Source organism: Carassius carassius, chromosome 1 (assembly GCF_963082965.1).
Source record: "Carassius carassius chromosome 1, fCarCar2.1, whole genome shotgun sequence".
Classification (NCBI taxonomy): Eukaryota; Metazoa; Chordata; class Actinopteri; order Cypriniformes; family Cyprinidae; genus Carassius; species Carassius carassius.
The window spans coordinates 19,821,390-19,833,091 of NC_081755.1; the positions used below are offsets into that span (position 1 = coordinate 19,821,390).

At 36.1% G+C, this 11,702-nt stretch overlaps 1 protein-coding gene across 3 annotated transcripts in view; it reads left to right on the plus strand.

The window, feature by feature from the left end:
- The window catches only part of LOC132141086 (NACHT, LRR and PYD domains-containing protein 3-like), a 174,726-nt gene that overhangs the window by 155,242 nt on the left and 7,782 nt on the right, over positions 1–11,702 (plus strand). For 2 of the 3 annotated variants that reach the window (XM_059550301.1, XM_059550311.1), the window contains exons 7-8: positions 421–591; positions 2,701–2,850. In XM_059550301.1, coding sequence (XP_059406284.1) covers positions 421–591; positions 2,701–2,850 — 321 coding nt within the window. The remainder of the gene's footprint in view (positions 1–420; positions 592–2,700; positions 2,851–11,702) is intronic. The other variant, XM_059550318.1, reaches the window with a different exon arrangement.

The window sequence follows — 11,702 nt, forward strand, 5'->3', positions numbered from 1 at the left end:
TATGTTAAGAGCATACTTTTGGATATTCAAAAAAAACTGTGCCATTTTTAAAAAAAAAAAACAATTCTAGCCAATGGTGATTCAATTGCCAAGGTGTACATAGAGGTTTGTGTATATACTTTAAGGCTTGTTCTACCTGTTCTCTAATTCCTGAGTGTTTTATGGTCAAGAGCTTTTGAAAGACATTAATAAAAAAAATGAGAACATGATGATAATGTGGTGATTAATAAATCATCAATTACGACACATGAAGTAATCATTTCTTTAATTTCTTTGTGATGTAATTCTTCACATTCACAGTTCACAGTTTTATGCAGACACCTTATCAGAAACAAGAGACAATGAATCAAATGCTCTTAAACATCAAATTCTAGCTATGCGTTGTGCATGTAATGAATTATTTCTCCTTATCCTCTTTAGATTGGCTGGCTGCAAACTCACTGATCAGTGCTGTGAAACTGTTGCTTCTGTTTTACAATCATCAAACTCCCTGAGAGAGCTGGACCTGAGTAACAATCATCTGCAGGATTCAGGAGTGGAGCTGCTCTCTGCTGGACTGAAGAGTTCAAACTGTCAACTCAACACACTGAGGTTTGGCTTTCACACTGAATCAGATTTTAATAATAATGTGTGATTTATATGTATTCTAGTTTTATAAATACAGCTAGCAGATTCTTTCATGTGTTTTTGTATTTGTATAGTTCATGTTTTCTTCCACATGTAATTACTTACTCTAATTCATGAGTGCTTTATGGCCAAGAGCAATTAAAAGACATAAATGATGATGTGGCCATTAATTTATCCCACATATGAGGTTGTTATCATGACTGTTAAACAAGATAACTGAGTATCACAGTGAGATGTAAACCTTTTGCATTCATATTATATGCAGACAATTTCTTATAAGAAACATGAGCCAATGCATACAATGCTCTCAGACATTATTTTCTATTGTTTGTAATGAATTATTTTACACTGTTTAGATCGACCAGCTGTAATTTCACTGATCAGTGCTGTTGAATTTTGGCTTCAACTCAACAATGGTATTTCCTATAATACTGTAGCAGCGAATGTAGAAAAGCAAAGCATCTCTGAACGTGGAACATGTTTAAACTTGTTCCAGATTGCCTGCAGCAGCAGAAGAGCACACTGAGTACCACTTTAGTCAGCTAATAACAGGAATGCTAGGATACAATGGGCATTGGCTCAGTAGTTCAACCTGATGGTGGTGTATTGGTGTGGGGGATGTTTTCTTGGCACACTTTGGACCCCTTAGCAGGGGCGTCATGCACTCATTATTTTTGAGGGGGCACAAGTGTGTGTGTGTGTTCACTAACTACTGTGTGTGTGCACTTGAATGGGATAAATGTAGAGCAAATATTCAGCATATGGGTTACCATTCTTGGCTAAACATCTTGCCACTGTTGTTGCTGACCAAGTCCAATCATATCTTGTGGCCGCCACCAGGCAGATAATGCAACATGTCACAAAGCTCAGATCATGTTGTGTTTTTTTTTTTGACATAACGGTTAGTTCACATGGCCTCAACAGTCACCAGATCATAATCTGTGCCCAATCCTGTTCTTGTAGATCTTCCTGCAAAGTTAAGGTCCAACCCTGATCAAACACAACTGAAACAACTAATTAAGATCTTTAGGATCACTTGGTAATTACAGACAGGTGTGTTTGATCAGGGTTGGAAATGAACTCTGCAGGTAGGTAGATCTACAGGAACATGACTTGGATCCAACAAAAAAGCATCTTTGTGATGGAATGGGATATTGACATCATTGATGCACTACCCACAAATCTATAGCAACTGCCTGATGCTGTGATATTCCTTTTCATCTGAATTATTGAAATACTGAAATCTGTCTGTTTTATATCATGGCTACATTGATTTATCCTTAGACATTCACTCTTTTTAGGTGAGAGAATTTCCTAAATTCATCTAGTAGGCATATTATTTTGGGATTAGATGCAGATTGGATCGGTAACCAAGTAACAGCTTGGTCCGCTATTTTAAGTTTGGTTCTCTTTTGGATTATTCCCTGAAATACAGGAAGTGTTCAATGCATTATTCAAAGAGTCCCAATAGCTATGATAAAAATTAAGGGAGATAGAGGAGTAACAAAAGTAAAATAATCTAAATTAACCTGGTTAGTATATATGGATGCTTGAGGCTCAACATAAAATAAATGTATCCATGATATTAATCCATCCCCAAAGCCTAACTATGTTACTACTCTATCCAACTCTATCAAACGTCCGTCTGGTGTCCAAGGAAATTACCACCTCAGATGAGTTGCTGCAGTCTGGTTTGCTCCTCTGAGACCGTACAGAGCAACAATGCTCTGACAGCGCACCTTGTTTGTTATCTTTATTTTATAAGTGCACAAAGTTCTGTTGTTATTATGTCTGTATCCAAAAAAAGTAGACCCTTTACAGATTCGATTGATGTATTGCTCTTATCTGTACGATCAAAACTGAAAGTGTAATTTAAGTTCTTTTCGGGGTTATCAGGAGAAAATGCCTCATAACGTGTATCCGCATTAATCGACTTCAGAGGGTTAAATCAGAGAATTTGGGCATTTGGTCCACAGACTGCAAGCTGATGAGACCTGTTGGTTATTATATTGTAAATTGCACTGTATTTCATTTAAAAATGAAGCACACTAACATGAACACAATCTGTTGTAGATTATCTCAGTGTTTGGTGACAGCAGAAGGTTGTGCTGCTCTGGCATCAGCTCTGAGTTCAAACCCATCACACCTGAGAGAGCTGGATCTGAGCTACAATCACCCAGGGGATTCAGGAGTGAAGCTACTCAGCCACCTGGAAAAACTCAAGTAAGTTGAGCAGAAACAATCATCCTGTCTGCTGTGTGTGTGAGAGAGAATTGGTCATTGTTTTGTGGTTCTCAAGAGAAACTTTAGTATTCAAGCAAGACTGCATGGGAAGCTTAAATAACTTTATTTTTATAACTTGTCAGTTATGCACTGAGGAAAACACAATGTCTCAAATGCATTAAACAGCACAAATATTTACTGTTTACCATGTTGGATCGATTTGATCCATGATCAACCTTAAAGGTCCTATGACATGAAAATGTCACTTTCTGAGGTTTTTAACATTAATATGAGTTCCCCTAGCCTGTATATGGTCCCCAAGTTTCTAGAAATTATAATCGGTGTAAATCGAGATTTTACTATCTTTCTCTGCATTTGAGAAAATGGAAGCACAACCGGGCTGATCTTGAATCTCCTCCTGGTGACGTTATAAGGAGAAATGTTACCTCCCCTTTCTCTGCTTTGCCCGTCCAAATATTTACATATAATTCAGTTGCAATGTCAGCACAGGCGTTACAAACATACTTTTATGATATGGATTCGGCAGCACCGCCACAAACAGTGAGTAACAGTGTTCATTAATGCCTGATCTGTGATCAGTGATTTCTGATGTGTAGCTAATCATTCAAGTTCACACAGACTTTCTTTCTAAATCGTTTAATACTGTTTATGCATCAGTGAATCAAGCCAGTGACTATACGATCAACTTCACATTTTTCTCTTAGTAGCATGAAACAAATCTGTTATTTAAATTGTATATCTGCACACTTGCCTAAACTGCCGTTACAATGAATTACGCTGTTATGCTGCACAACAAAGCTCTTTTAATACTTAAAAAATTTTATATTTTAAAACTTTTGTTTAATTCATAAAAAATTTGACAAATTCTGTGAGATTCCACGTTAAACTGTAAACTCCGTTTTTATGACTGGATTCCGCGATTCCGTGCGTGTTTTCTGCATCGCGGAAATCATAGTGCCCTACAGTAGACTTCTGCCGGTTCAACCGACACCTTAAAACCGAGGTATCTCCATATAATGGAGCCAGTTGTCTTTTTTTTTGACTAGTTCTGTAGCCTCCGGTCTGGTTGTGGACGATGCCATGTTCAATGAGACAACACGCGAGGGGAGGGGGAACAAAAGCAAGGAGGCGGGGGGTGAGCACAGCACAGAGAAAAGCAAAGTGGCGGAAACAGAATGAAATATAAAAGCATTACATATTTACATGAAGCGCAACAAGTGACTCAAGCCACTACATAATGATTTTATCTTCAGTTCCTTGCTTTATAAACACACAATTACAGCAGCCAAAGAAAAACAGATATTTAAAAAGTCAAGTGCCCAACTAAAACAAACTCTATTCCCCAAAATGGTAAAATCAAAAGAAACAAAACCAATGTCTAAACCTTAATTCTCAATAAGAAGTTCTGTATGAGATGTGCCAGAAATGAAGTCAATCTGGCTAGTAATGTGTGAAGCTGGTAAAGTTGTTTGTGGAGTTGTTTAATCTTCCTCTGCTGAGATCTTGAGAGATTTAATGTCTTTTATTTCAGTTCATTTCATCGAAGGCTGTGACCTAAAGTCAGTTGTAGTTCTTGTGTTTCTCTTTCTTTCAGTGATTCTGCTTGTTAAAGCAGGTGTTACCAAATGATGTAACAATGTTGATGAAAGAAAATTAATGGTAACTATACAGTAGCTCTGCCCATAAGCAACTTTTATACCAAGAGGCACTTTCACATTTCTGTCCTTCTTTGACATTTTTTAAAACCCCTTGCTACTTTTTTTTTTTTTTTTTTGCAACATACAGTATAATCATTACCAAGATAAATTTCTAGATATTTTATCCCATTTCTTTTCCAGGACAAACCTCCTTATAAGAAAACCCAAGCCCTTTCCTCACCATTACTTCTTAATGTTGAATTGATACGGATCGTTTAACATAGAGCAATTTTAACACCACTTACTAACTTAAAAATATAGCAATATAAAGAAATATAAATTAGATTTTACATTTTACATTTTATTAAATTGTATTTGTTTGTTTGTGCTTATCATTAGCATTAATAAATGACATTCTTCTTTTTTACATTTGTTCTAGTCATTCCTGGTGCACAATGCAAATAGAACTTTGGGGGAAAAAAATGGACACAGCTCTTTTCCATACATTGACAAATTAATATCAATAAAGCTTACCAAAAATTCAGTTCAGATATGACAACGTCTTTATGGTTCTTTTCAAGTGGTTATAGTATTTCTCCACCTTTCTAGAAATTTACCAAAGATAAGCAATAGGAGCAAATAGAATTTGCTTTCCTGGATATTACTGTTACTGTTTAAATTTTGGGTGGCCATTTCTATAACACCAAAAAGTAGAACTGTTTGCAGAAAACCGCAAAGCCGCTATAAAAAAAAAAAAAAGATAATCCCAAAACTATAAGCACTGACAAACACTGTTCCATTAAAACGTGATTTGTTTTTTTATTTATGAGTAATTGAACCATTGACTCATTAAAATGAATGCTGAATGTTATGTTGATCAGAGATGCAAATGTTCTGCTGTGACTCTGTTTGGAACTATTAGTAAAAACACTCTCTATTGACAATATTGTGTCTAAAATGTTGGCTACTTCATCTAATATGTTTTTTTTTTTTTTTTTTTTTTTACTATTTATTGATTAATTTATTTATGATATATCATATAAAGTGACTCAAGGTATGTCATAGTGAAGGTATTTTTCTTCTGTGCAACAAATGCTGAATGTAAGTGATGGTGGTGGAGCAGTTGCTCAAAATGCCTTTTTAAGTGCCTACATATAACCAAATATGATTTATTTTATTACTTTGAACTTGATATACAAATTTGTGTAAGAGTCACTTGTGCTGTCTGAGTCACTAATGATAGGTGAAACTTTCATGCATTCAAGAGTGAAAAAAAAAAAGATAATTAATTCCTGACTCTTTTTTTTAACACTAGAACCACCAGAGATCGCTGTATACCTAAAACCGATGACAAATTCAAGCGGGCAGCTAAATATATAGTCATTTGTTTAGTTATATCATTTATAGTTTGAATAAGATAACGGCTTACCCATTAAACTTGGGTAATCAAAAACAAAGTTTTTTTCATTACATCAGATCAGATTTTGATTTTTAACTATTTATTTCTTCAGCAAACGGCCAGACTAGAATATCAACACAGTAGCGAACAATAAACGATATGGCAAGACCAAAATTAAATAATTAAACCAAAGTTTGACCAATTAGAGTAATGTTAAGCTAAAATGTGTAATGTTTTAGTATGATAGTACATATGATATCTGGATCACTGTCAGATGCTGAACTGAACCTGGACACAACTGACCATCAGACTCTCCATCACTCATGGCATTTAGTGTTTCTAATTCTAATTTTTTTCATTTTTACTTAATTTATGAAACTGATAACCGGGTCATTCCTGTTATGTGGTAACATTTTGGCTTCATAAGTGTTGGGAAAAAAAGTGACATGATTTTTATGTTTTTTGCATTCTATATCAGCTTGTATCAGTCGGCCCGTTCTCCTCTGACCTCTAGCATCAACAAGGCATTTTGGCCCACAGGACTGCCACATACTGGATGTTTTACCCTTTTCACACCATTCTTTGTAAACCCTAGAAATGGTTGTGCGTGAAAATCCCAGTAACTGAGCAGATTGTGAAATACTCAGACCAGCCCGTCTGGCACCAACAACCATGCCACGCTCAAAATTGCTTAAATCACCTTTCTTTCCCATTCAGACATTCAGTTTGTAGTTCAGGAGATTGTCTTGACCAGGACCACACCCCTAAATGCATTGAAGCAACTGCCATCTGATTGGTTGATTAGATAATTGCATTAATGAGAAATTGAACAGGTGTTCCCAATAATCCTTTAGGTGAGTGTATTTTAAGATCAAATCAGTGCAAGTTTCGTTCAGTTGAAACAGAAGAAATGTCACTGTTGTACGTCATTTATGCTGCATGGAGAATTGCAATATTAACTCAGATCATCTTTGTGAGAAAACTGGACAATTCAGGATGTTTTTTTTCACCTTTTCTGCGTGTAATAACTCCAAGAGAAGCAGCTTGTGGAGATGACGAGAAGATGGCGGATAGTAAATCTAATAATAATGTCACTGATTAAACCCACTGTCTATCACTCAGTAAAAGAATCACATTGCTGAGTGTTTTTTAATGTTTTGATTTTGTTTGGTTTAGTCATTAAAGGTCCCGTTTTTCGCGCTTTTTTGAAGCTTTGATTATGTTTTAATGTGTGCAATATAACACGTGTTCATGTTTCGCGTGTAAAAAAACACAGTATTTTTCACACTATTCACCTATCTGTAAACCGCTGTTTTCACTGTCATAAAAACGGGCTGATGATGCATTTAGTGTTTCTAATTCTAATTTTTTTCATTTTTACTTAATTTATGAAACTGATAACCGGGTCATTCCTGTTATGTGGTAACATTTTGGCTTCATAAGTGTTGGGAAAAAAAGTGACATGATTTTTATGTTTTTTGCATTCTACCAAAACATTGTCATGTTTAACTATTAGAAATGAATATTGGTCAAGATCGGAGACTCCAAAAATAATAATTATGGGTCGATTGTTCATACACTGTCCACTGTCCACCCTGTTAGGGACATATAGATAGTTATCACAACATGTTAATAATGTAAATCCTAAACAATAATGAGCTTTTCTTGGATAGTATATGTCCCTTATGCCATCTTATAATTTTTTTTTTATTTTAAAAACGATAACGTAACAATAATTGATGAATATAATATGTCTTAATTATTAAGAACAGGTACTTTTGTGCCAATTTTTGCCAATAGGGTTGTAAATAAATAAATAAATAAATTGCTCAAAAACTTATATATGCTGTTGGTCCTCCTCACCTCACAAAATAAGACAAAAGTATGCCAAACATTTAACATTGCTGTGAAATTATTATTTCAAATGACAGGAGCATAACAGGGTGGAAAGGAGAATAACAGGGTGGTTTCCCATCTGTAATGTGTGGAACTGCCCCTATTTAATATTGTTTCAAAACGATAACTAAATAAAATAAATAAATAATAATCCAGATTTCCTTTGGGGGAGGGAAACAAAAGATAGCTAAGTGGTTCCTTATCACAATCAATCATGGTGGCAAAACCATTATCTGTTCAGATGGCTAGAAAAATTAATACAAATTAGAGAGGACAGACATAATAAATAATAAAACTCAAATTCATATTTGATTAAAAATAAAGATGTTATAAATCATTTGGATTAACTAGATTAACAAACAACTCACAAGAACTATCACAATAAGATATATATATATATATATGTGTGTGTGTGTGAATATATAAATATATAATATTTGCACATGATTTATATGTATGATTAGAGGCAGTTTAGCCTAGGCTATAACATAAAACTAATTTTGAGTTTTTTATCTTTGAACTGAGGACATAATAAAATTGAATGCATATATCAATAAAAACAAAATTTTTATTTATAATTTCTATTATCCCTGTTTAAGTGATGAAGAAGACCTAAATATACAATTTAAGCCATATTTCTTATAAATATGTGACTCATTTTAGATAAAATATGATTATATTATATATATGGCTAGAAATGTACAATGTTAAAACATAAGCAGCAAGTAAACGACGAGGAAATAGGTGAATTCAATAGCAGGTCAGTTTGACCCACTGGTGCTTACAGGTATAAATGCCCCGTTTTCTGATCTGGTTTTATCTAAATAATTTTTAACCACATTGAATTGTAAATTTCATCAATTTAGTAAAAGTCAATGACTCGGAGACTTGAATGTTTTATTTTAAATCTGCTATGTACATTTTAAAATTGACCCCCGTGATGGTGCTAGTGTTAATTATCTGACTCCCAATTCTAATTAATGTCCTTAAATATTGTATAACTTCAGGATAATGATGATTATTGTCATTTAATGTCATACACCGGCCGATATTCACTGATCTTTATAAAAATGCATAAATAAGAGCTGGTTTCAGACAGGGCTCAGGCTAAGACAGGATTAGATCCTAGTTCAATTAAGACATTTAAGTAATTGTTAAAAACATGGCTTAAACAAAAAAAAAATACTGGTGTGCATCTTGAGACAAAACAAGAGCACTGACATACACTCACCTAAAGGATTATTAGGAACACTATACTAATACTGTGTTTGACCCCCTTTCGCCTTCAGAACTGCCTTAATTCTACGTGGCATTGATTCAATGAAAGCATTCTTTAGAGATGCTGGCCCATATTGATAGGATAGCATCTTGCAGTTGATGGAGATTTGTGGGATGCACATCCAGGGCACGAAGCTGCCGTTCCACCACATCCCAAAGATGCTCTATTGAGATCTGGGTTGAGATCTGGTGACTGTGGGGGCCATTTTAGTACAGTGAACTCATTGTCATGTTCAGAAACCAATTTGAAATGATTCGAGCTTTGAGACATGATGCATTATCCTGCTAGAAGTAGCCATCAGAGGATGGGTACATGGTGGTCATAAAGGGATGGACATGGTCAGAAACAATGCTCAGGTAGGCCGTGGCATTTAAACGATGCCCAATTGGCACTAAGGGGCCTAAAGTGTGCCAAGAAATCATCCCCCACACCATTATACCACCACCACCAGCCTGCACAGTGGTAACAAGGCATGATGGAGTCATGTTCTCATTCTGTTTACGCCAAATTCTGACTCTACCATCTGAATGTCTCAACAGAAATCGAGACTCATCAGACCAGGCAACATTTTTCCAGTCTTCAACTGTCCAATTTTGGTGAGCTCGTGCAAATTGTAGCCTCTTATTCCTATTTGTAGTGGAGATGAGTGGTACCCGGTGGGGTCTTCTGCTGTTGTAGCCCATCCACCTAAAGGTTGTGCGTGTTGTGGCTTCACAAATGCTTTGCTGCATACCTCGGTTGTAACGAGTGGTTATTTCAGTCAAAGTTGCTCTTCTATCAGCTTGAATCAGTCGGCCCATTCTCCTCTGACCTCTAGCATCAACAAGGTATTTTCACACACAGGACTGCCGCATACTGGATGTTTTTCCCTTTTCACACCATTCTTTGTAAACCCTAGAAATGGTTGTGTGTGAAAATCCCAGTAACTGAGCAGATTGTGAAATACTCAGACCAGCCCGTCTGGCACCAACAACCATGCCACGCTCAAAATTTCTTAAATCACCTTTCTTTCCCATTCTGACATTCAGTTTGGAGTTCAGGAGATTGTCTTGACCAGGACCACACCCCTAAATGAATTGAAGCAACTGCCATCTGATTGGTTGATTAGATAATTGCATTAATGAGAAATTGAACAGGTGTTCCCAATAATCCTTTAGGTGAGTGTATTTTAAGATCAAATCAGTGCAAGTTTCGTTCAGTTGAAACAGAAGAAATGTCACTGTTGTACGTCATTTATGCTGCATGGAGAATTGCAATATCAACTCAGATCATCTTTGTGAGAAAACTGGACAATTCAGGATGTTTTTTTTCACCTTTTCTGCGTGTAATAACTCCAAGAGAAGCAGCTCGTGGAGATGACGAGAAGATGGCGGATAGTAAATCTAATAATAATGTCACTGATTAAACCCACTGTCTATCACTCAGTAAAAGAATCACATTGCTGAGTGTTTTTTAATGTTTTGATTTTGTTTGGTTTAGTCATTAAAGGTCCCGTTTTTCGTGCTTTTTTGAATCTTTGATTGTGTTTACAGTGTGCAATATAACATGTGTTCATGTTTCGCGTGTAAAAAAACACAGTATTTTTCACACAATTCACCTATCTGTAAACCGCTGTTTTCACTGTCATAAAAACGGTCTGATGTCTTCCTTGTTCTATAAAGTCCCTCCTTCAGAAATACGTAGCGAGTTCTGATTGTGCCAGCGGCTCCTGTGTTGTGATTCGACACCAGCTTAGAGCAGGCTGACCTCCTGGAAACGCGCGATTGGACTAGTTTTGAGAAGCAAGTGGGCAGGAGCATGTGCTTGAGATGTACTTATAATCACAGGAGCGTTTTTACTGACGAGATGCGCATGAAAATCGCATTCGTTTTTTGCACAGCCCTAACATCTAGTTAACAAAGCTAAACAGTGTTGCACTTTGTGTAATAAGTTACAGGAACTGTTAAATGCACCAACTTAAATAATAAAATACACTTACCGGTTGTGATCCATAAACAACGCCTTCTCCAGACAAAGAGGGAACTGCTCCATCTTACAAGAATAATCTTTTTGCGAATCCAGCATTAAACTGATTGAGATTGAGGAAGCTGTCCTCAGCAAAATGTGCTGCACATAGTTTTACATGTGGATTATAATTTTCGGGAACCGAGTTAAACATAAATTGTAACCATAAATCTCCAAGTACAGTGTCCCAGGGAAGCCCAAACAAAGATGATTGGACTCCGAGATGAAAATAACAGCGTTTCAACGACATGGCGACAAACACAAACATAACTCTTCCTCTTCTGTGTCGGAGCGCAACAAGACCACGCCCCCTGTTCGTGTATTGATGTGGGCGGAGGTTAGTCAAAAAAACTGTTTTAGTGACGTCATTACTGCAGGAACTAGAGGGATGTAGTCCAAACGGGTCGTTTTTTGTAGGCGAATTGTTGTAGACAGAGATATATTCTGCTGTGGTCAGTAACTCAGAAGTGTGCTCTATCAATACCAGCTGCTGTTTTGTAGAAATGTAACAAGATTTGAGTATAATTTCACTTTGATCATAAGTTGTACATTGTTACTTTCGACCCCATCGGTTGGGACGATAGTAACAACAATATAAGCTAGATTTATTTCTGTT